This window comes from Coturnix japonica, chromosome 24, assembly GCF_054131305.1.
Source record: "Coturnix japonica strain WE chromosome 24, WE-NBRP24, whole genome shotgun sequence".
Taxonomy (NCBI): Eukaryota; Metazoa; Chordata; class Aves; order Galliformes; family Phasianidae; genus Coturnix; species Coturnix japonica.
In genome coordinates this window covers 5,546,007-5,569,541 of record NC_140686.1, presented here as the reverse complement: position 1 = coordinate 5,569,541, position 23,535 = coordinate 5,546,007, and the positions used below count along the sequence as shown (strand labels likewise).

Here is a 23,535-nt window from a genome sequence, read left to right as displayed (position 1 = left end):
AAGAGCTTGGATACTGTATGGACTGTGTGATGCCGCCTCTGTCTGTGCTTTGTTATTGAATGTGAGGAAATAAGCACATGGAGGAAACACTGGCACTCAGGTTTCTTTCTATGCTTGCTGTTGACCAATTGATTTTCTTTTTCTTTGTTTCAAAGCACCTGGAAGAGAAGAGGAAAAGACTGTGGAATGGAACAGGGCTGCTCCCAAAGCTGTCTCTGCACCCGCAGAGGTGAGTCCCTTCTGAAGATGGACACACTGACACAATTTCTTCACATGTTCTTGTGTCTCACTGCTCACCATGTGCCACCATCATGAGTGCATTCCTACCTTCCTGCCTTTGGTGAAGAGCTGCAGCCATGTTTCACAATCCTGATACTTTCAATGGCTTTCCCAGTCAGCTTTGCACTCCTCAAACTCAGAATTGATCTGATTATATCTGGCAGAGAGGCAGTAACCAGTTTTTGAAACATCTCTAATCTGATTTCCTTCATACGCTCCCCCTGGTGTTTGTTCTTATTTTGCACTTACTTTATTTCTTTTTAGCCCTGGGATCAGAGTACACCAAATTCTAGAGCTCAAGCAAAGAGCCTTGAGGGGACAATAAAGGAGAAGCTACAGCTGAGACAACCGGAGAAGCTGAAGAAGGAAGTGGCTGCTGTGCCGGCTGCTGCTGAAGAAACAGTCAAAGGTAAAAGTGCAGAGCTTAGCAGTCCTGAATCCACCCTTCATGTTCAGCTTATCAGCTTGCAAAGGCCTAAGTGAAATCTCAGCACGGTGGGCAACAGCATTGCCAGGGAAACCATCAGCCCAACCTCAGGAGCAGAGAAGTATGAATGAGTGTTGAGTGTGAGGTGGTCCTCGGAAGTAAAGGGACCTGAGTGCTCATGGTGGGTGCATGCCTTTGCTTAGTGCTAGAAAGGGAAATGCTTATTTTCTTAGTTCACTTGTGTTCCTTCCAGCCAGACTTCAGCTTGAGAACGAGGGACAGACAGTGGCACTGAGCTGCAGACTTACCTGTGTGATAAACCCCTGGATGTATTTTGTGGGTCTGTTGTGGCTTGCACAGCGTCTGGTTGCACACTCTTGTCTGTAGCTCCTGCTTTTTCCTTTCTCTAGAGGGACCATGTATTGCTTTCTCCTGCTGTATGGCTGTTTCCCTTGTCTGGGTTATAATATGGTGTAGCTGTGCAGTTTCTTTGTTCCTTTGGTGGGACTGTTGGTATGCAGCACTGACTGTGGAAGATACTGCTGAGATTTGTGGAAAGAGCAATGTAATTTTGCTGGCCAGATGTATTTAACCGTGCAGAAGAGCTGTGGGAATGACAGGACAACCTGGACTCCTCTCAAGGCACAATTGTACAAGCTCTCTCTTCTTCCTGTAGCCAAGGGCAAGGTGTGTGTGAAGCCCTCGGATGGGAAAGCCAGCACCCCCACGAAGCGAGCAAGGAAGCGGAAGGCTGCTGAGATCTCTCCTTCTGCTGTGGCAGCTGTGAATCCTCGGAGAAGCACTGAAGAAGAGGAGCCTCCAGCTAAAAAGGCTAAAATAGCAGCTTTGGTAAGGAGGGGAGGAAGTGTCAGTGCTGTCCTGGTCAGGCTGATACAGAGATACAACTGCTGCAGAAAGTGTGGAGAACTGAAATGTTCTGCAGGTTTCCTTTCAAAGCAATCGCTGTGTGCTGGATGCTGGATGAATGGCAGTGTGCGCACAATGCTCTACAGCCCTGTGATTCCTTTGTGGTGTGAAGGAATTTGTCCATTATTGCTGCATTGTTAAAAAGACCTGAGGTGCTCTGAAGCCTTCATATGGTTGTTAACGTCCTTCAGGAGCCCCTTAGCTCGCGTGTTGGGTTAAGGCTCAGCAGTGCTGAAGGAGAAGCGCTGCAGAGGATGGATCTCCTGAGCAATCATTGACTTTGTCTTCCTTCTTTCCAGACTGCTGCTCCAGCACTGCCGGAGGTCAGCCTGCTCACCAAGGCTGTAGAAGATGACACTGAAAAGTTCATCTCGGAACTCTTAGAGGAAATGGAAGGAGAAATTGGCTTGGAGCTGGAGAAGGATGTGGATGAACTCCATCGTGAACTTTCTGAGATGATTGACAGTATATCTGAGTAGTCTTATAGCATATATATATATATAAATAAATATTTTAAAAGGCTTCACAATGAGTCTTATAGCACAGCTGAACTGGTAAAAGATTGGCAGACTGCATTCCACTGTCCTGAGTTTTCCTGCTGGTCAGAGTTGAGGTCCTGTGCATCCATTCCCTGCTCCTGGTTGGCTCCTTTCAGCAGCAAGAGGACAAAGCAGTTCTGTGACACCCCAGAAGGACGTCCATCTGTGTGCTGCAGTGCCTGGCAATTGATCTCCTGATCCAGTGACGCTCTGAAGGCTTCAACCTCAAGCTCCTTCCTTCCTCCTCCCTTGGCCATGCTCAGCATTGGGTGCAGCTGGAAGCTTCTTCAGTGCTCCCATTTCTTGGGTAGCCCCTATGTCTAGCTTGGAGTTCTGCCAGCTCTTGAGTTTTTTTGGTGTATGCCTTTGTTTTTGACTTGAATCCTTTAAGGTAACTTAATGACGATGTGGGGGTTGGAGGGAGCAGAATTATTCTGGTGTTTTGGACCAAATGTGCCACCAAGGCGGGGGGGTGCTCCCTGCCTTCCAGTTATCAGCAGTGATGCAGCAGCAGTGTGAGAAGCGGGAGCTGCATGCCACTGCTGCGTTAATCCCTCCTTTCCCTTTTGCTGGATTTCCAGTGCTGTTTGCTGGCAGAGCGCGATGCTGTGCTGATGATTTCTGGAAGCCAACACGTGTGCGCTTCACTTGTCTCAGTTCAGAGTGCAGCCATCCCAGCCCTGCTGTGGGCACAGTGCAGCCCTGGCCCTGCTGGAGGACGCCGTGGTGACTCTGAGCTTCAGCAGGGTATTGAGTGGTTTTCTGCTGCCTCTGGGTGGGACTGTGCCCATGTCGTGTCTGCCATTGTTACTGTAAATATTTTATCCTTTCCTTTTGTATTTGCCTTCTATTTAAGATATTGTATGAACGTAGTCAGGCTTCTCTGTTTGTGCCAGCGGCCCTCAGCTGTGTTTTTAAATAAACCTTGCACAGGACAGCAGTGCTGTACGTCTGCCTGCAGCTCATGGAGGGAGCAGGAGGGGAGCCAGGAGTGCTGCTCCAGCAACATCCTGGTGCTGCTGCCACCAGGGTTACTGCTGTGCTGCTGTTATGAGCTCCATGGAAGAGATGAGCTCCAGCACTGCCTCCTCTCACTTATTTGGCTCTGAACCCTTCAGTTGCTATTGGCCGTGGCACATTCCATGCAGTGTGAATCTCTCTAACAGACATAACTGTATAGGTGGAATTGTGGGGGCTGGGAGGGAGGACACAGTGCTGCTGAGAGCAGGGCCAGGCAGCCCAGCATGCTCAGCACCACAGCCAGGTGAGGCTGGCAGTTCAGTTACAGTCTTTGCACTCCCTGTGCTATCTGCACCGCTTTGGCATGAAGACATGACTGGAAAGTTCATCCAGTATTGGGCTGAGCTGTGCTTCCCCCCCAAAACCCACAGTGCTGCCACAGCCACATTCTGAGGGCAGACACCCAGCTTCCATAACCAACCATGCACTGAGGCTGAGCTGCCCACACCCCACATCCCAACCTGCTCCTCTACAAAACAACTCCACTTTATTCCATACAAATCCCAGAGCATCCCACTCTTCCCATCTTGCAGCGGGGAGCGGAGACAGCCACAGCTCCCCATGTCCCATCGCATCCCACTCCAGCTGCACTGTGGTCCTCAGTGCTGCAGCAGCCGGCTGTAGGGTCAACCGCGGGTCCTCAGTTCGGTGGGTGTCCCCATCTCAGCCATCGTGTCATGCTCCAGCACCACAACATGGTCTGCCTTCTCCAGCATCCAGGGTTGATGGCTGATGAGCAGCATTGACTGGTTCCACGCTTTTGGGCATTGGGTAGGTTTGTGGCGTGGCATTAAGCTGGTACATTCGGTGTTACACGCTGTGTGTGAGTCCCGTCTGTTCCCGTGTGCGGAGGCGCGGTACTTTCACACAGCAGCCTTGATTTGTCGCCGGATCGGGAGGCGACAGCCTTCATGTCAGAAATGTGGACAAATGCTTCTGTTCTCTGAACCGTCTCTTGGCCCTCAGCACAATGATGCGCTGCCTTTCCAACCCTTCACAGCACTGCTAGGTGCCAAGTGCTGTGCTTTAAGTCTGTTGTACGATGAGTGGCAGCAGAGACTTTCCAAGTGAAATGCTTCATGCTGTAGATAAACAACAACAACAAATACAGCTGGGTTAATGTGGTTGTCTTCCTGTGGCATATTAGTTGAAGCAAAAAAGAAAATCCCCATCCCTTCTTGCTGGTGTTCTTGGCCACCCCCAGGAAGGGCTGAAAAGCTCTTCCAGGTCCTTTCCTTTGAGCCTTTGCTGCAGAGGGTCCCCACAGATTCCATTCCAAGATCTCCCTAAGCCTCCCTGTTTCCTACAGCTGTAGGCACTGATCCTAAAACAGCTGGGCTCTGTTTCCAGCTTGTGGGACCCCAGGAGTTCCTCACACCATCTTCTGCAAAGCCAGAGCTGCCCACAGTCCCCCACAGCCACTCTTCCCACTACATAAGTCAGGGTGCGGATGCAGCGTGCTGAGTCCCGGATGTCCCACACTTTGATGTACAACGTGGACACGGTGAATACCAACCCCGTGTGGCTGCAGTATTTGATGGAAATGACATTATTTGGGTGACCCTTGAGGGAAGCAATTTCCTGACCCGTCACCAAGTTCCACAGCTTACAGCTCCGGTCTGTAGGAAGAAGAACGTGCCTGAGAGAGTTGGGCTGGGGAGTTCATCCGTGGCGTGGAGGCACCGACTCCTTCCCAAGCGCTGCCTCCCACCACCCACAGCTCCACTCCAGGGCAATGGAGCCAGCCTGCTCCAGCACCTGGACATCAGAAGGCAGGGACAGGGGAGCAGCCCAGAAGGAGCCATCCCTGCCATGCACCCCAATTCCCCATGCCAGCCTGGGGAGATCTATGAGAATAGCGCATAAAAAGCCAGCAGCCCCCACACCTGTTCTGTCCAACCTATACCTTTTTAGGCAGTGAAAAGCAGTTCATCGGTGGCATCCAGGCAGAGCACAGGCTTGGTGTGTCCTTCTGCCACAGAGACGCACTGCAGTGGGGCTGTCCGGGCATTCTTGGTGCCACCCACTGGATTAATGATGCCCCTTGCATGGGAAAGAAAGAAGGTGGGGTAGGTATGTGGAAAGGCACAGCACTGTAAGGTCCTACAGGCATGGGAAAGCACGAGCTGCCTCACCCCCAAGCATCTTCCACTTCCTGGTAGGGCAATGGGCCCCTCCATCTGAACTCAGGCATATCTGAGCAATCATCTTCATGGAAAACCTTGGCATCTCCCCACTAGCAGCCCCTGCCTAACGGCTCTGCCCAGGTGGCACAGACTGTGAGACGTGATGCTCACGGCCTCTGCTCTGAGCCAGGAAACTCAGCTCATTGGACCTCAGCTCAGTTGAGGACAAACTGCACTTTCTCCATCCTGAAGCTCTGCCAGGAACGTTTCATTAGACCTATTTCATGGCAGTTCCTTCAAGCTGCCAGCCAGCCTGTGGTTGGCAACGTCTGGAAACGGAGCTGTACTCCTTTTAAAACCAAAAGGATGACAGAGGGCAGCACTGGCATTTGCACCCAGCACCCTGTGCCCGATGCTGGCTCAGAGGATCCATCCTCACCAAACCTTCTTCCAAGGGACGCCCTGCAGGCACCTCATCCCTCCGGCCACAGCATCTGCCAATCACTTCCACATCAGAGTGTTCAGAACACTGAGGTCCAGCAGCCCCACTGCTGCAGTCCTGAGCTATGTGGACACCAGCAGCTCTTTCCTGCTGGCATTCCAAGCGCCGTCTGGGGCTCTGAGCTGTGCTAAATCTTTTCCTATGAGTAGGCAAAACAAGGCAGGAGGCTGGAGAAGGGCAGGCCCAGGGCTGCATGAGGTCTGCATTAGTCAGGAGGGTGAAGGTAAGCTCATTAATTCGGGTTTCGAAGTTACACGAGTGCGACCTCCTTCTCAATTAGCAGCTTTGTTCACACATTCAGCAGCTCTCCTCTGACCCCTAGTGTTGCTACTGGTCTCGAAGTGACACCGAGACCAAAGGGAAATCCCGGCTCCCCAGGGTGAGATGCGATCAGAGCAAACAGCTCAAGGTGACAAAGCACACACGCGCCTGGAGCCGTGTATCCAGTGGTTGCTGAGAGCAGAGCACCCATCAGCACCAGAGGTGCTCCTAAAGGGCAATGAGAAGGTTGTCCTTGCACTGGGACAAACTCAGGAGCACATTCAGCCCGAGGCTGAGCTCTGCACAGCAGTGACTTGGCTTCTGGGGCAGAGAGCTCTGCTCACACAGGACCCAGCACTGGAGACATATGCGGTGCCCCATGCCACTGCCAGAAACACCATATTAGGCCTAGAGACACAAATCCTGTGGCAACATGGCACCCCAGAGGGGATCGAATCAGACAATGGGACTCATTTCAAAAATTCACTGGTGAGCACTTGGGCCAAAGAACATGGCATCGAGTGGATCTGTCACATCCCCTATCACGCACGAGCCGCTGGTAAGATCGAGCGCCACAATGGTTTGCTGAAAACCATGCTGAAAGCGATGGGTGGTGGAACATTTAAGAACTGGGAGAAACATCTAGCAGAAGCCACCTGGCTGGTAAACACCCGAGGATCAGCCAACCGAGACGGCGCTACACAGTCCAACTCCCTGCGTACCGTGGAGGGAGACAAGGTTCCTGTGGTGCATGTAAAGAATATGCTGGGAAAAGCGGTTTGGGTCCTCCCAGCCTCTGGAAAGGGGAGGCCCCTCCGTGGAACTGTCTTTGCACAGGGACCTGGGTGCACCTGGTGGGTGATGCAGAAGGATGGGGATGTTCAATGTGTGCCACAAGGGAATTTGATGCTGGGGGAGTGCAGCCAGTGATTCCATGTGTGTGTATATATATATATATATATATGTATGTACATATGTAAAGCATGTTAACTACTGTTCTGTTTATATGTTGATAAAAGTTAGGCATGATGTGATGATGTGTAATAAGGGGTGGAATGTTATGGTTTTGCAATTTGGTTGGTGTTGGTATTCCACATCAGAACACCATGCCTCATAATGGGAGTAAAGGGGACAAGGGGTTGCTGGCCCGGCTCACTGCAAGGAGACAACGTGGTCAGAGTTTCCTGCCTTCCACAGCTCCATCGGTGAGATTGGGGACTTGGTATTCTCTTTGTTGAAACTCTCTTGTTGTTGTTTAGCATTATTGGGTTATTAAACTGCCGTTCGTTCTCAGATCACCTTTTTTCTCCCTCATTTTTTGTTAGACCTAATCGCAATCTCCCTTCCCCTCTTCTGAAACGCACGTGGCTGGGCCGGGCCACTACCGTGCCGTGAGAGAAAAAGGGGGGGGAGCTTTTGTTCCTGCTGCCCCGGGTTTGTGCCCACTGTCCCGGAGTGAGCTCTAGAGAGAACTCCGTGACAAGCGATCATACGAGTGGGAATGGCTTTAAACTCCAAGAGTGGAAATGGAGGTAGATGGGTGGAGGAAATTTCTCCCCCAGAGGCAGTGAGGCCCTGGCCCAGGCTGCCCAGAGGCTGTGTGTGCCCTATGGCCCGTCTCAGGCAGGTTTTGCACATGATGCAAAAGCTCCAGTGCTTCTGCAGGAGGTTTCCCAGACAGCAGGCACCATCCTGCTCTGACCAGCAGGCAGTCATTTGCTTTGCAATTAGAACTAAGCAAGAACTATGAGCACATTTTCTCCCTCCTCCATTTCATTTTGCTTTGTGGGCTGGACTGAGAATCCAAAAGCAAAAATCTTACCTTCATCAGCACAGTCATTCCACATAAACATTCCTGTAGTACAGATGGGCTCTATTGTAGGTAATGATAACCTCCTTACTGAACAAAGATGGCTGTAATCCCACTGTGTATTAAGGATGCCAACTCCTGGACCTACCACTGCGCCTGTACTGAAAAGGAGGCAACGGACTGCCTGTGTCACACCTGTTGCTCGCATTTGCTGGTGATAAGGACTCTTGTATTTGCTGTATCCAACCTCCAGAGCTTCTGCAAAGGATACCAGGGCAGAAACAGGCATCTAAGAAAAGCAGCACTGAATTAAAAACACAAGACAATAACCTGTAACTGCTAGCTGGACCATTTTAGAAGAGGCCTCAGAGAGCACTTTGTACCTCACAAGTAAAGATCATCTTAAAACATCTTAAAGCAATACTTGAGAGAGTGTGAATCACATTCACTTTCTCACACTGACTTTCACCTCCCTGTCTGTACGTGGTGAAATGCTGCCTGGGAAACACATGCAGTACCAAAAGTAACAGAGAGCATGGGATAGATTAAGTAGTTCCACTTCAGACAAAAGGGTCTGTTCCCCCCCGATGGGCAAATGAAAGAGCCTTTATTTGAGAAACGGGCTCTATAGGAAAAGATATCAGAAGGAATGAACCCTGGGTGTAGTGCAAGAAAAGAGAAATTCATTTTGTCAACAGCAAAACTGCGGAAACATGGGTACCATGAAAACAGGCCAGGAAGCCTCTCAGGGAAGGAGGTTTCTAGTGGGACGTGGAGTTAAAGGGAAAAGAGGGGGTCACGCACTGTGGCATGGTCATGGTCAAGGACATGGACTGGGTAGCCTTCAACTCTTTTCCCTTCTCTGTCCAGAGAAGGAAAAAGCAAAGCAAACCCCAAGCAAACTCCATGCACTTGATAAGGGAAGTGCTTCACCAAGGCAGCCACAACAGCATCTTCTTACTTCTAGCCCAGGATGTGCTTCTGGAGCTGGCACACTGCCTCTGCTCTGATGTGGGCTCTGGGCCTTTGCCACACTGCGCTCCACCTTCGCGTGTTTTTTGGCAGGCCACAGCTCTGCTTTTTGCTCCTCTTCCTCCACTCCCTTGCGCTTTCTTGCAGCCACCGTCCTGCAGAAGGAGTGGTTGTCAACTGCGGGGGAAGGTCGTCCCCCTGTCCTGGGACCTGCTGTTCCAGGAAGCCCTCCAGCCTGGAGAGCAGCTTTCACATAGATCTTGCCATTTGGCTCAGCACCTCTCCCTGTTAGAACCCAAGAAGGGTTATGGGCTGGCTGGAGGAAGAGCTGGAGTTGATCCAGCGTAGAGACAGAGCTTAGGAGCCCTCTCCCAATGTTCAGAGACACAAGCCAGGGCACAGGAAAGGGCACAGGGCACAGGACTCGGAGAGTTTGGGGACTGAGCCTTAGGAGAGAGTGAAGAAAGCTGAGGCAAGGGAAGCGCTGCTCAGCTGGGGAAGAAGGCCAAGATGGAAAGCAGAAAGCAACGATGAGGGCTTGAGCAAGAAGCCACAAAGGACAGCAGAACCACCTGCAACGCTTCCTCGGAGGTGGCACCAAAGTCAACGGTCAGTATGGTCCGGATTGCAGGCACGGCCGTGTTTCCCTTTTGTGGACAATGGAGAGGAAGGAAGGAAGCTGGAAGGGAAGGGCTTGTGCTGCATTAGAAGAGGGCTTCACCTGTGCAGGACTTGATGTATGGCAAGAGCTGGAGACGCTGCATTCCTTCAGGGTGCTTCAGCTCGATCCCTGTTTCAACGTATTGATTATTAGCTGACCTTATAGCATGTCTTTAGTCATTGTTAGTATCTTACCTACTTAATTTTGTGTTGAAATGTATTTTAGTTGCATTTTGCATCTCTTCATTTCAAATAAAAGCCAACCAAACTTTTTAAAACTGGTGCTGTCTCTTTCAGTAGCTGCTCAAAATGTGCCTGGCTTGGGCTGGCCATCGTAGGGCAATGAAGCGGTCGGCTTCAGGTCCCTCCATGGAAATGCAGCTGCTTTTCCCCCGTTTCCCTGTTGGTGTTCTGCACCTGTGGCCTTTCAGCCCAACTGGAACTGCTAGCAACAGACTGTGAGCATCCCCTTGCTCTGCGAGGGCTGAGAGGAAAGCAAGGGAGAGGAAGCAGGGCGGGAGGAAAAAGGGTGTCCCTGCACTCAGCCTCTTGAGCTTGTCTGTCTTCCCGGCTGGCTCTTTCAGCCTTCTGATGCACCGTGTGTTGCTGTTTGCCCCGGGAAGCCCAGCTGCACGCGTGGAGGAGGACAGGGCAGCTGGAGGGCTGCAGGTGAACGCGCCTCGGGCACAGAGCTGAGCCGGGAGCCGGGAGGGCCCTGAGCCGCGCGGCGCTGCTTCAGCTCCAATGGCTTCAAGCACGCGATGGGCAGCGCTGCGTGTTTAGTGCCAGGGTGCTGCGAGGGCACGTTGCTGAGCCAGAGCCCAAAGAGGAGAGGCTGGATGCCAGGAGTGTCTGGTGGCCATTTTCAATTGGCGCCTTGGCGTCTTCCTTCTTCCACCAGCCTGCACAGTGGACTCGGTACAATGAGCTACAAGGCACTGCCTCCTGCTGCCTGCATGGCAGCAAGCAGCACTGCCAGAGGTGAAAGAGAGGATTGTTGGGCTGTGTGCAGCAAAGGACCTGGATGTGAAGGAGGGAAACCAAAGATTGATGAGTGGTCATTGCATCTCAGCTGTGGGTCTGGGCTCAGCCCGTGCAGCAGCACCTCGGGGCTGGGGCCGAGCCCGGTGCCCGGGGCTGTGCTGCCTGCAGGAGGCTGCGGGGCTGTGGGGCTGGGGCAGCCGCTGTGGGACAACAAGAGCTAGTTGTAGGTTACTGTTCATGTTTTAGTGTTAGGTGTAGGTTTCTGTTCCTGTTTTAGAGTTAGGCATAGGTTACTGTTCGTACTTAGAGTTAGGTGGGGTCCTACCAGCAGATGGCAGCAAACAGCGCTCACTCGGTAAGCACTCGTCTGCTTTCTCACCCAATGACATGAGTGCTGCTTCATGAGTGCAGAGGTCTGTGACATCTCCGATGGATGGGATTTGCATCTTGTGACTTCTTTGTTGCAGATTGTCGAGGAGCAGAGCGTGAGTGGCTGTGAAATGCAATTGGGCTTCATGGAAACAGTCCGGAGCTGTGTCTGGAGCTTCCTGCGTGGCCATTGTAAGGTAGGTGTGCCTTACTGTAAGCGTGTGCTGAAGCAGTGTTGGTTAAGCACAGCTCACTCCTCTGTCTTCAACAGATCAGCTTTCTGCGCACTTTATTTCTGTGTCTGGCGTTGTAGAGCACAGCAGCAGCAAGACAGCAAACACGTCCACAACCAGGTACGTGAACATGGGAAACTTTAATTCTGTGAATAATACTGGTATTAATATTAATAAGGCAGTGGTCACGCATGTGTGATGGAGCTCAGGGATAGGTTTATTCTTGTTTGTTAAGCTCTTCCCTTATTTGACGTCCACCCGTCCTCTCTTGCTTCTCTTCCCCCCACCTGCAAGTGCAGCAGTACTGAAAGCTGAGGGCTCTTTTCCTAGGCAGGCGGGCAAAGGCAACTGAAATGCAAGTTTGCTGTCCCTCTTTGTTCTCGGGTCAGTAGGCCCTGGATATCTTCCCAGCACCTCTCTTAATCAGCCTGGAAGTGTTTGCTCGCAGGAAGTAACCCCATTGCAGTGCCTGAGACTAATGATGCCTTTTTCCCCCCTTACAGCACGCAGCCTCTGTGAGAGCAGTGGAGCAGCAGCTGTCTGCGCTATGGCTGCTGAACTGCATTTCTCACCACCTGAGATCCCTGAGCCCACGATATTGGAGAACATGCTGCGCTACGGACTCTTGTTTGGAGCCCTTTTCCAGCTCCTGTGTGTGCTGGCCATCATCCTGCCAGCTTTCAAGTCCCCAAAGGCAGTAAGTAGCGCTGTGTGAGACTGATAGGAATGCTCAGGCAGTCGGCTGGGAGGGAACTGTCTGTAGCTGTTGCCTACGGCAGTGTGCCCCGGCACTGCTGAGAGTGCCGCACTTGGTTCTGTCCTTCCTTCCGCACGCCAGCAGCCTTGAGCTGCCAGCTCATCCTATCCTGCAGCTGCTGCTGCGCCCTATGAGCTGCCAGGCAGAGGGTCCACCCTCCCAGCACGGACCGCCTTGCTAGAGAGGACTTTAGGCTCTGGTTTGCATGGGATTTTTGGGAACTTGACAGATGTGGAGTTTCTAATGTGCCCTGAGGTCAGGAAGGCAATTTCCTGTGCTGGTCTCCCAAAGCTGCTCGGTCAGGTGACTTGAGCTCCCAAAGCAGCTGTCAGCCAGTTGTTAGAAAGTTCCCTGACTGTTTCCCAATTGCTTCTTGCAGGACTCAGAGGGTTTTGAGTCTAAGATGTGGGAGATGGTGAAGAAACCCAAGGCAAGTGCTGCTCAGCTGAGAAGCAAGAAGGAAAGCAAAAAGAAACAATAAGGGCTTGAGCAGGAAGGCACAAAGGACAGCAGAATCACCTGGAATGCTTCCTCAGAGGTGCACCAAAGGACACACACTGCATGGTCTGGTTTTCAGGCCTGGTCGTGCTTTCCCTTTCATGGACTGCGGAGAGGAACTAAGGAAGCTTTGTCTTTAGTCATTACCAGTATCCCGCCTATTTGATTTCATATTGAAATGTATTTTTGATGCATTTTGCATCTCTCTATTGCAAATAAAAGTGAAACAAACATTTGAATGGTGGTGCTGCCTCTTTCATTAGCTGCTCAAAATGTGCCTGGCTCAGGCTGGCAATCGCAGGGTCCTGATGTGGTCGGCTTCACGTCCCTCCTGGAAATGGAGCTGCTTGTCCCACGTTTCCGTGTTGGTGTTCCCAACTGGTGGCCTTTCAGCCCATCTGGAACTGCTGGCGATGAACTGTGAGCATCCCTTGTTCTCTGAGGGCTGAGAGAAACAAAAGCAGCGTGGGAGGAAGAAAGGTGTCCCTGCGCCTTGAGCTTGTCTCTATTCTGTACTTCTGTAGATACTGTATATCTAGAGCTTGTTCTTTGAGAATGATGACTGCTTTGTTTGATGTGTAGTTTCTGGCCCTCATTCGTCCTATTAATGCGATAGAACTGACAAACATGTTTGTGTTTAGGTTGTTTGTATGCTCTATTTCTTATTTTCTCCGTATATGCACTGTCCCCACGATTTCCTGTGCATGTGATTAATTCACATGACAATAAACAGAAGAGACACTCTCCATTTCTTAGGAATGATGCTTAGGTTCACGTACAGATGAGCTTCTTAGTTTTAGAGGCTTCAGGCTTTGGAGACTACCTTGGTTTGAACAGCAGAAGGCATCAGTGTTCACTTCTCAGCAGCACCAATCTACAAACCTGAGTAATAGCTGCTTGTTGCTCTGTTTCTGCAGAGCCTCGCAGCTCCCCATGCACTGATTACAGCCTTTGGAAAGGCAGCCAACTCACTTTCCTTGGGAAGCCACACAGATGTGAACCGTAATAGCCCATTGACTTTAGAGATGATTGAACAGGACTCTTTGATTAAAGGATACTGTCAGATGCGTGTCTGCCCCTCTATTATCTGGTGCTCTGTGTTGGAAGCTTGAAGCTAGCACATCTTGCTCTGCTGTTTTCTGTGTGTCCTTTTCCAGTTGGCAAGCTCTGACTGCTAGAACCCAAGATGCTAAAGCAATATTTAGACTCAAATGCATTTAATGAAAGGAGGCAATCTGTGTGTGTGCGCTTTCTCCAATGAGACTGGCACTGTTCCCTCGTGTCTTTACCAGATAACTAGACTTTATTTCCCATGGCTGAAATATGATCTGTCATCTGCCCTGAAGGAAACAAGCTTTATAGCTTAGGATTCCTTGTTAGTCCAGGTGAAGAAAGCTTTGCCTTCGGTGCCCTGCCTGGATTTTGGTCTTGGTGTAAAGGCTCTGATTGTGACATTCTGACTGCTGTTTTGAGGCTTACCTTTTGTCTCGGACGTGATAAGGATGAAAATTTAGCAGAAATACCTTTTCAGTGGTTCAATACATGCTGGTGATTCTGTGATATCTTTTTCTGGTGTGAGTAATTGTTGTTTAGTGTTGGTTTTTGTCCTGCTGTTAAAATGGGGGTGTTTTTTCTCTACAAAGCCTGATTTAGGCACTTAAGCTTAGAACAACCTCTGTGGTAACAGGCTGTGTGTGGATTCACACTCATCCAGAAACACATGCAGAGGAAGCAGGGATGGTGCTGCTCAGGTCTTACTAAATGTAGGCTCAGCCTGATGTAGATGCATTCCAGCGGAGATACCCAGCACTTACGTACTTTTGCTTTCACATAAATGCCCGAAATGAGCTGGGCATCAGCACGTTGTTAGAAAGCTCCCTGACTGTTTCCCAATTGATTCTTGTAGGACTTGGAGGGCTTTGAGTCTAAGACCTGGGAGATGGTGAAGAAACCCAAGTCAAGTGCTGCTCAGCTGAGCAAGAAAGCCAAGGAAAGCAAAAAGAAGCGATAAGGGCTTGAGCAGGAAGGCACAAAGGACAGCAGAATCGCCTGGAATGCTTCCTCAGAAGTGCACCAAAGGCAACGGACTGCGTGGTCTGTTTTTCAGGCATGGCTGTGATTTCCCTTTCGCGGACTGCGGATTGGAACTAAGGAAGCTGGAAGGGAAGGGCTTCCAATGAATTAGCAGCAAAGAGGACTTCACCTATTTGGGACTTGATATATGGCAAGAGCTGAAGACACTGCATTCCTTTAGGGTCTGTCTCTTCAGGGCCAGGGACGGTCTAGTGTTAGCCTGAAATATGGCTAGAAGGGTCTGGAGAGAGGTGGTGTCGTAGCCACAGAGTCTCTGTAAGGCATCTGGAGCTTCCTGATGCCAGCTCACTGCTTGCTTTGTTTGATCACAAATGAGTCAACGGGAGGAGAACCTGATGTGTTAGGTGCCCCAGAGCTTACAGTGGCTTTGAAGAAAAGGGTTCTGTGGTGGGGCTGCAAGTCTGCCATCCTTTTGCATACACAGACTGCCATCCTCAATTGACAAAAGCATTGTGAGCCCAGGTCCAGCAGCAGCGCTGTGCTGTGTCTGTTCTCTACCAGAAGACTAGCAGCACATTTGCTGGAACCATCAGTGTGAGAAGGACCGCGTTTGCTTCTCTCCCTTGCTGTTGGTGGATGAGTCAGGTGGGCAGCATGAGGAGAACAGAACAAAGCATGCGAGACAAAAGCACTCCGAAGTTGCTTGGAGATCTCAGGACAAAGAAACATGACAAAAATATCTGACACCAATTACATATAATCTTTGTTTCAAATTAAAACAAAAGTAACTTTTTAAAAGTCATGCTGCCTCTTTCTGTTTACTATGAAAGCTTCTTGAGCTCTGTAGAAACACAGGGACATCCATGGCCTGTTCACGAGAGTGACGCGTTTAGGGGAGGCCTTTCAGCTCCTTCGATCTGTGTGAGGGTGGTTGGCTCAAACTTTCAGGCATGCGTGAGTCTGTGCTTGACTTGGAAGCAGCAAAATGTCTGCCAGAACACCTCCACCTTCCTGGAAAGAGGAAACGGTGCAATGTCTTAATTAATTTGCCTCTCATGAGGGATGTTGGCTCCAAGAGCCCCCACGGAGGTAGCAAAATAAAGGCAGTGTTTGTTAATAGGATCGGGGGATTAGATGGGGATTCAGTCAATTGATAATGGGGATTTCTGTAGGCCCCATGGCAAGTGTAGCTGTAGCAGGGAGCTGCCTGGCAGCCACTTGGACTGCAGGAGGAGCGGTGAGCTGGGTGAGCTCTGGCTGGTGTTACTTGGTTCCCTCCCCAGAAGAGGAAAGGAAGGAAAGACTGTGCGGTAAGTCCTCAAATTCCCAGGCATCTATCTCAAGCAGTTTTTCTCTTCCATTTTTGACTGTTCAAGCAGGTCTCCCTCTCTGACCACATGCTGTCCCGCTCACAGTGCATCCTTGTGCTCTTCCAGTGCAAGCTGCATGATCCCTTGAGGCAGGTTAATAAGCAGCTCGTGACCCGAGTTCCAGTTCACATCGTTCAATTAAATCCCTATTAATCCTGCTCAGACCTAATTGACTTTCATTCTCATACATGTGCTTCTCTCTGCTTTAGAGATGCTCTCTGCTGATGTTCCCCACTGGCAGCAGCGGAAGAGCCAAGGCTGTCTGTGAAGAGAACCAATACTTCCTTCTTGCTGCTCTGGAAGTTTTGAAGCCAAGATTCTTTCCCAGCCTGGTGTAAAAAACATGAAAAGAGCCCTTTGGTGTCTGGGTGCCAGGGAGTGTCAAGGCTCCGTGTGGTGATACTTAAGGAGAAAGCAATGAGGCTGTAGGAGGGGAGGAGGTGGTCGCTGCGTCTGTTCATGGAGGTAGTTCTTCCAGGAAGGTGTTCTGTTGCTCACAGCGTGTTCCTGCAGGGATCAAGATGACTGTATTGATTTTGTTTGCTTCTGAATCTCATGAAGCATTGGACTGACTGCAGCAAGGAAGTGGGATGATGAATGGAGAGTGCTGGCGTTTGGATCCTGGCTGCTTGTTTGGTGATGAGGTTGGCTGCCAGGTTTGGTGCTCTGAAAGGATCTGACCCTCCTCATCCTCAGACCAGAAGGGATGATTTGGCTGGGGCCGTCCCACAAGAGATACGGAAGCAAACCAGTGTCGGCTTTGGTGTGTCTGAAACTGCTGCTGACTGCAGGGCAAAGGTCCTGCTCTCCTCCAGTACCTGTAGCTTGTGGCTTTGAGCAGTTCTTCTAAGTTTATGGAGTGGTTTTGTGGCTTTTGTTAAGTGGATCAGAGCAGTCGCTGGTCAAAACGTCCCTTGTTTGGGCTGGCAATTACAGGGTGATGATCCTGTTGGTTTCACATCTCTTCCTTTAAATTCAGCTGCTTTTCTCATCTTTCATTCTTGGTCTCCCAACTTCACCGCCCACCCCGGTCTGTCACCACACATCAGTGCTGTGCAGTCCCCACCTCTGGTGATGTTCACTTCCTTCCCCTCAGCTTGTGGGGTTTCACTCGGAGCCTGAAGGCCCTTGTGTGGCTCTGGAGCTTTCTGTACCCTGTGTGAACAGCAGCTGGCTGCAGCCAAAGGCCCTCAGACTGCAGCTGAAGCAGAGCCCAGTTGATTCCTGCACAGCCTGGGTCCAACCCACCTGCCAAACACAGAACCATGCTGCTGTGTGAGAGCCTCCAGGCCGGAGAGAAGGATCCCAGCATTAGTCCCCCCGCTTGGCAAACCTAAACCAGCCCTAAGCTCATAACCATGGGTTCCTGATGCTGGCCATGCTAATTGCTTGCTGTCACACCCACACTCTTTGCATGTCTGCCAAGCTCAGTGATTGTAAAATGATAGAATTCCTGAGCTGGAGGGTCCCTGCGAGGACCACTGAGTCCAGCTCCTGGCTGCACGCTTCAATGGCTCCAGGTGGGGATGGCAAAAAGCTGCTTGAGTTCCTGAAAAGATCAGAGCAAAGGCTCTGCTGCATCTGTCTGCGACTCAAACACCACCACTGTGTTATTCATAATAATAATTCCTACAAATATAGTTGGAATTTGAAGCGAGCAAAGCACAGCTCACCTCAGGAACTGAATCAAAGGCTGGCACAGTCTGGAGCACACACCTCTGCCTGTTTTGCTGTTTCCCGGGCAGATTGCAGCTTGATGACATCCAACAGCAAAGCAGTTCTCCTTCAGCAGGTATCTTCTGAACTCACAAGCACCTCTGCACTGCAGAGTAGCCCTGTGTTTAACAAGGCTGTCCATCATTCACACTGGTTTCAGATCTGACATTCCTCTCCTAGCACCTAGGACCAATGCTTAGTCACTTCCCCGTGAGGAGGAATGACTTAGCATTAGGTAGTAGATGAGAACAGGATTCTTTCCTATGTTGCTCCCTTATAAGCTCAATAACCACATGCTGCATGTGGGTAACAAGAGCCAAACAGGAGCCGTTCCATCCCAGACTACACCTACAGATGTCTCCACAAGGTCCGTCTGAAGAGTCTCACAGCTGAAGGTCCTGGGACTGCTCTTCTTCTCTCCAAACACACGGTAGCTGAGGAAAGCTCCCTATTAGCTGAAGAGACCAATTTCAGGACCTTCACTGACTGGAGGAGCCACTGTGGGACACAGGTGTCCCCTCCCACTCACCCTCTCTCCACAGCCGACCATGGTGCAGCTCTTGAAAAGATGACGGAGCTGTCTAAATCAAACCCTAGCACTGACTACATAAACAAATACATGGACTAGCTGCATGAAGAGCAAGCAGCAGACATTGCAACAGCAGGTCAAATGCAACCTCAAAGATTTACTAACGAAGAGTCAAAATGCTACATTTCCATGGGCAGCCTAAAACGGATCAACTCAGGTGTGACAGTGGCTCCCAAGGCGGTTCTGCTCCACACATTGCTGGTGCACTTGCTAAGACACCTCATCTTTGTCTTTGGACACTGGGAAAAGGGGAAAACATTTTGCTACTGGTATGTCATTCTTGGGAATGGGAAAGAAAGTGAGTGTGGGACTTGGGTCACATCACTGCAGCCTATGGAGAGCCCCTGGGGTGTGTAGCTGCCCTGCAGCACCGCACTGCCGCTCCACTGCTCCAACAACACCTACAGCAGCTGTGCACATAAAGATGGCAGACTACAGGGAGTGCCATGCAGGTGCTGCGGGGCTTCATCCCCTAAGCCCGCAGTATCAGCAGTGCCCAGCTGGCTTTGCTGCACAGCCTTATCACCTGAGAGTCTGCAGACTTGGGGGAAAAGCTCAGCAGCTGCGCAGCTGCCGAGGTTCCATGTCATGCCCCGGCCTGCACACAGCCCGGCTCTCCCTGCTCTGCTCTCCCAGTGTTTCCCGCAGCCCCTGTGCTGTGACCAACACGAGCGGGGCTCGGGCCCAACGCCCGCTCACATCCCCAGCAGGCAGAAATAGCACACGACAGAAACCCAGCCTACCTGCAACCCCCAGCAGCAGTTCAATCCTTCATTTCTACACTTGTGCTTCGTAACACCAAACCAATAACGACAGGATGAGCATCTCTTTGAGTCATTTTATAAAAGTATTTGACTTACAGAGATATTGTTACAGTTTCCTGAGTACTGGAAATTACAATACAAGGAAATTTCCACAATTAACTTCATACAGTATTTTACCATCCAGTGCTGCTGATCCCTGTTCATGTCCTTGTTCAATGGAGCAATACACAAACAGTGATGCTGGAAGAAAATGAAGACACCACAAGAATCAGGGGCTGGAGATACCAACAGAACCATGAGCTGAATTCACAGACAGAGCACAGCATGTCAGAATGATGCAAACAAGACAACTTTAACAGGCTTTTCTTTTTCAAGTTTTTTTTCTTTTTCTGGAATAGAAACACATTAAAATATCAGCTCCTGCTGCTTGATCAGATGAAGACATGACGCATTTACTGTGCAGCTTCATATAGGAACACCTGAGCTACCTGGAGCAATAAGGCTTTGTTAATTCATCCATCAGCAGCTCAGCATCTCATTCAGTTTTTCATGTCATTTTCATAAGGCAAACAACGAAACAGAAGTTACTTTCATGTTTGAGAATTGGGATTAGTTGGCAGCTACATACGAGTATGTATTTGTTATGCAGTATGAATTCACACAGACCAGGTTGCTCAAGCAGTGCTGGGAGCAGTAAAGTCATTCATCTCAGCTGGAAGTCCAATATTACCTGCGGTAGCAGATGCTGTGGGGTTATCCACAGCATCCACGGGATGTTTCCTCCGCATCCCCATAAGGAACAGCAAAGTGCACCAATGGTTCATAGGAACAACGTTTTATTTCTACAGAACATGCTATAGAAAAACCAACAGACTTGTTGGCTTACAAAGCAAAACATTTAAGTAAACATTATTTCAGACTTCAAGAACGTCGCCAATTGAACACACTGGCAGTTTTACTTTCCTCTTTGGCCAAATGCAGCATTTCACAGACTGCTTTTCCCAGCTGACTCTTTGTTTGCGGTACATTAAAGTAAGTTCTGGTGCTTGGGATATCCAGCCCACTTTCCTCATCCAATACAGCAGGAAAGACACAAACACGCCACTTAAATTAAAGAAAGAAAACATGGAGTAAGTGGAATCTGAGACTGCAAAAATATATACAAGCATTTATCTTTTTCCTGAACTAAACATTTCAGCCATAAAAATATTCAACAGCTGTACCCTATAGAACTAGGGCTAAGGCTATTTCAATTAGAACTGCTTTGTGTTTTAAAAATATAGGGCTGAAAGCCTTTTGGGTGATACTTATACATCCACGGCATGTCTAGGTTCCCTACGTGAATCATAAATCATTATGCAGAACACAAACTAGTTGTCTTAGCTTAATCTTGCATTATCCTGTTTAATTTCATCTCTCCTGTAAATATGTTAGATAACTAGATTTCACTGTCAGAATTAACATAAACAGAATATTTATAAGGCTTTTTTCTTCTCCTTCTGAGCTGTATACGGTAAAATACCCATCCAGTGCTTTGGAATAGGCAGATCTTCCTCCTAGTAAAACTGTGAAGCAAGGATAGCTTTCACCGCCAGCGAGAAGGTTTCTGAAAGTGCTCGGTAGAAATCCAGAGTTTACGTGGATAAAACCTCAGGATAACATCCATTTACTTACACGCAACTATTGTTAAATAATCCAAGTCAAGTCTACTTTACTATGAAGTGTGCAACAAGCAGAAGAAGCGAAGAACATCACGCTGAGTTCACATTCTTCAAGGTGCAAATCCCAGCTATTCCTGCCCAAAACCTTCTGTTTCTTCAGTTGCAAATAACAGCTTTTCCTTCAGCTGCTCATAATTCTTATAGGCTGGAAGGTCCAAGCGATTGAAACTGAAAACAAAGAGAAACCTTAAGTATTGAACAACAGTTTAAACCACCAAATATCCATTAGGAACACAGGCATATGAACTGTCCTGTTCAGAAGGAAAACTGCATTTGTACCCTCTAAAACACCTGTATCTTGACATGCACTTGTCTATGAAAGTGAGAGTTAAAGCACAACAAGCACCTGAGCAGCGATAACTTTCCAGAACTGGCAATGTATTTAGTAACAAGTCTCACCTAATCTCTCTTCTGTATCGGAAACTTAAAATCTGAGCATCTTCACAAAGCACCAGCGTAACTGAGAAACTGAGCAGAAGCTACATTTTCTCCAGCCAAGAGGGAGCATGAGCATGGCTATTTATTTTCATTGCCAAGATCGAGCGTGGTGATAATGAAAGATCAATCCCAAACTCTTTAAAAAAAGGACAACCTTAAGTACTAAAAGTAGCTTTATGTTTTTAGTGATGTGCAGATCCATGGCGTTTACAATGGAATCAGCTCCACAACAAAACTGCTTTTCAGAAGTTCAACTATTACTCAGCAGAGCTTACTGCCATAGCCCAGTGCTTTGCTTTCACACAGTCTCAGACACTTCCATATCACACCCACTTCCTAAAATCTCAAAGTAGATTTCCATCCATAAGAACAGAACCACAGCAGAGTTTGATCCTTCGTACTTACCAGGTGTGACTTCCAGGTAACCAGTTTTCCTTTCCAACTTTCTCAATGCAAAATTTTTGGGGTCTGTTGCTCCCTGTACAAAAATCAAACAATTAATTCTTAGGTCTAACTGCCTGTGTATACCAGTAGGTAATACGTGACAACAGTGCGTGAAAACAAGACTATAACTACTTGCAGAGCACAAAGACATTTGTCTCTCACTACATCCCTCTGAAGAAATCCACGTAGTGAAATGCATAAATATGAAGCGGTTTTCAAAGAAACTCAACCACTGAATGACATCGTTGGTTTGGTACTGGAAGGGATCTCTGGAGTTTACCTAGTCCTGCCATGTCCAAACCATGGATCAAGTCACTGATGCAAGGCGTGTTCACATTCCATCCATCCCTTTTTCTATCACCGCTCTACCAATATGCAAGACTCAGATTCCATATAAATTCATTAAAAAATACCCTTAAACACACAGCTTGGTCCTTATTAAGAAAAAAGGAAATAACTTGAGCATAAAATGCATTAAAGAGGGCTCGTTACCCGTGAGGTCAGCAAATCCTCCCACTGGTAATCTGCACGTTCCAGTAACGAACTGTAGAAATCTCATTCTCTTCTCATTATCTATTTATTTCCCAAACTGAAAAATAATAATTAACACTGATGTCAAGTTTAATATTGAAATGTTCACTTCCCCATCCCCCATGGGACAGCTGGATTAGCAGTTATCATGTACATTTACATGCAATGTATCTGTTGAGTAATTCTGACTATTGCTCACTAAGCTGTTGCTGTGTTCTTGTGTGGAAAAAAGAAGTCTACAAACCTGCCAGAACCACAATATCTGTCTGCAGGTTCTGCTATCATGCCGGTAGATGGTATTGCCTCTGCCAGTCATTCAGATCAATTTCTTGAATTCCACACAGGAGCACCTTTAGGGAAGAAAAATTTCATAAACATGGAAACTACGAGCTACTACTTTGCTTCTACAGCAAGACTATTGTACTGAAATACTACTGTACTTCAAAGCACCCACAATCACAGTACGCTTGGTTTTAATATTAAACTCTTAAACTTCCACAGCAAATAATAACATCCGTGGCAACAAAGAAGATACACCAGTCATGAAAACGAATGCATTTAGACTTATAAACCATACTTTCTCATTGCCTAACCATACCATTCTGTGCTAGAAATACGATGTTCTGCTGCAGAGTATAATTTGGAGAGACCAAAAGCAGCTAAAACCTGCTCCACTCTGTAATTTGACCATCCGCTGATATTTGGTTCTTATCTCCCTTGCTTTCCAGTCACTCACTCTTCCCTACGTGAATCATAAATCATTATGCAGAACACAAACTAGTTGTCTTAGCTTAATCTTGCATTATCCTGTTTAATTTCATCTCTCCTGTAAATTTGTCTTCACAAATAAAGCGTTACTGAAAGGAAGAGACAAAGCAGTGACATAACTGACTGTTATGGGGAAGAACAGAGCTGGGAGCCGCCCGTCCTGATGTGCATCCTGTCCTTCTGTGCCGTGGGTGCTGTGAGGAAGTGAGCACATGGGAACAGGGTCCTCAGGGACTGCAGGGATGTCCCCGTGGCTCTGGGATGTACCTGAGCAGCTGCCTGGGCTCAGTGAGCCAGCTCAGGGAGCAAAGTGCATTTTGGGGCACTCCACCCTACAAAAAGGTCCTTGAAAGCATCGCAAGGAGGCGACAAAGCTGGTAAGGGCTACGAGGTTCATCCTGTAGGAGAGGCTGAGGACCCCCGGCTCGTCCGAGCTGCAGGAGATGGGGCTGAGAATCCGTCCCGTTGCTCGTTGTGGCTTCCTAAGCAGGGGAATGGCACAGAGCTGCCCGTAACTGATGAAGGAAGCGGGGGAGGGCTGAGAAACGCGTCTTTGCCGTGGGGGTGGTCCAACGCAGGCACGGGCCCTTCTGGGGGGTGGTGGATGCCCCGAGCCCGTCACTGACCGAGTGGCGTTTGGACAATGCCCCGAATGTGGTGCTTAACTTCAGGGCAGCCCTGAAGCGCTCAGGACCCGCTCGGTCCCTTCCGGCTCCTCCATCCAATTTAATTGCCCCCGCATTTGTCCCATCCTGGGGGCGGCCCGGCTGCTGGAACCCCCGGCAGCGCTGCGGGG

At 49.2% G+C, this 23,535-nt stretch overlaps 2 protein-coding genes and 1 long non-coding RNA gene across 5 annotated transcripts; 2 read left to right on the top strand and 1 right to left on the bottom strand.

The window, feature by feature from the left end:
- The first annotated feature begins 17 nt into the window (after positions 1–17).
- Positions 18–1,774, top strand: LOC146757161 (zinc finger CCCH domain-containing protein 11A-like). Its single transcript, XM_085523639.1, has 3 exons — positions 18–44; positions 544–688; positions 1,383–1,774. The coding sequence occupies exons 1-3, from the start codon at positions 18–20 to the stop codon at positions 1,772–1,774; spliced, it is 564 nt and encodes a 187-aa protein (XP_085379765.1).
- Positions 1,775–10,718: 8,944 nt separating this feature from the next.
- Positions 10,719–12,603, top strand: LOC146757160 (protein MANBAL-like). Of its 2 annotated transcripts, none has more exons than XM_085523509.1 (5): positions 10,719–10,862; positions 10,975–11,073; positions 11,190–11,229; positions 11,613–11,806; positions 12,246–12,603. In XM_085523509.1, the coding sequence occupies exons 1-5, from the start codon at positions 10,839–10,841 to the stop codon at positions 12,345–12,347; spliced, it is 459 nt and encodes a 152-aa protein (XP_085379635.1). In that variant the 5' UTR covers positions 10,719–10,838; the 3' UTR covers positions 12,348–12,603. The 2 variants fall into 2 exon arrangements, with proteins under 2 accessions (XP_085379635.1, XP_085379636.1); XM_085523510.1 differs by having other exon boundaries at positions 10,841–10,862; positions 11,148–11,229.
- Positions 12,604–20,520: 7,917 nt separating this feature from the next.
- On the bottom strand, positions 20,521–22,351 carry LOC146757159 (uncharacterized). Of its 2 annotated transcripts, XR_014937047.1 has the most exons (4): positions 22,216–22,351; positions 21,933–22,029; positions 21,402–21,474; positions 20,521–20,726 (listed from the first exon to the last, which is right to left on the bottom strand). It is a non-coding gene; the product is annotated as an uncharacterized LOC146757159 (long non-coding RNA). The 2 variants fall into 2 exon arrangements; XR_014937048.1 differs by lacking the exon at positions 21,933–22,029 and having other exon boundaries at positions 22,216–22,323.
- Between the last annotated feature and the right edge of the window lie 1,184 nt (positions 22,352–23,535).

Coding starts and splice junctions, on each gene's coding strand:
- LOC146757161 (XM_085523639.1), top strand. CDS start 18: ATGGACTGTGTGATGCCGCCTCTGTCT. Junction 45..543: donor GTGTGATGCCGCCTCTGTCT/GTGCTTTGTTAT, acceptor ATTTCTTTTTAG/CCCTGGGATCAGAGTACACC. Junction 689..1,382: donor TGCTGAAGAAACAGTCAAAG/GTAAAAGTGCAG, acceptor TTCTTCCTGTAG/CCAAGGGCAAGGTGTGTGTG.
- LOC146757160 (XM_085523509.1), top strand. CDS start 10,839: ATGGCAGCAAACAGCGCTCACTCG. Junction 10,863..10,974: donor CAGCAAACAGCGCTCACTCG/GTAAGCACTCGT, acceptor TCTTTGTTGCAG/ATTGTCGAGGAGCAGAGCGT. Junction 11,807..12,245: donor CTTTCAAGTCCCCAAAGGCA/GTAAGTAGCGCT, acceptor TGCTTCTTGCAG/GACTCAGAGGGTTTTGAGTC.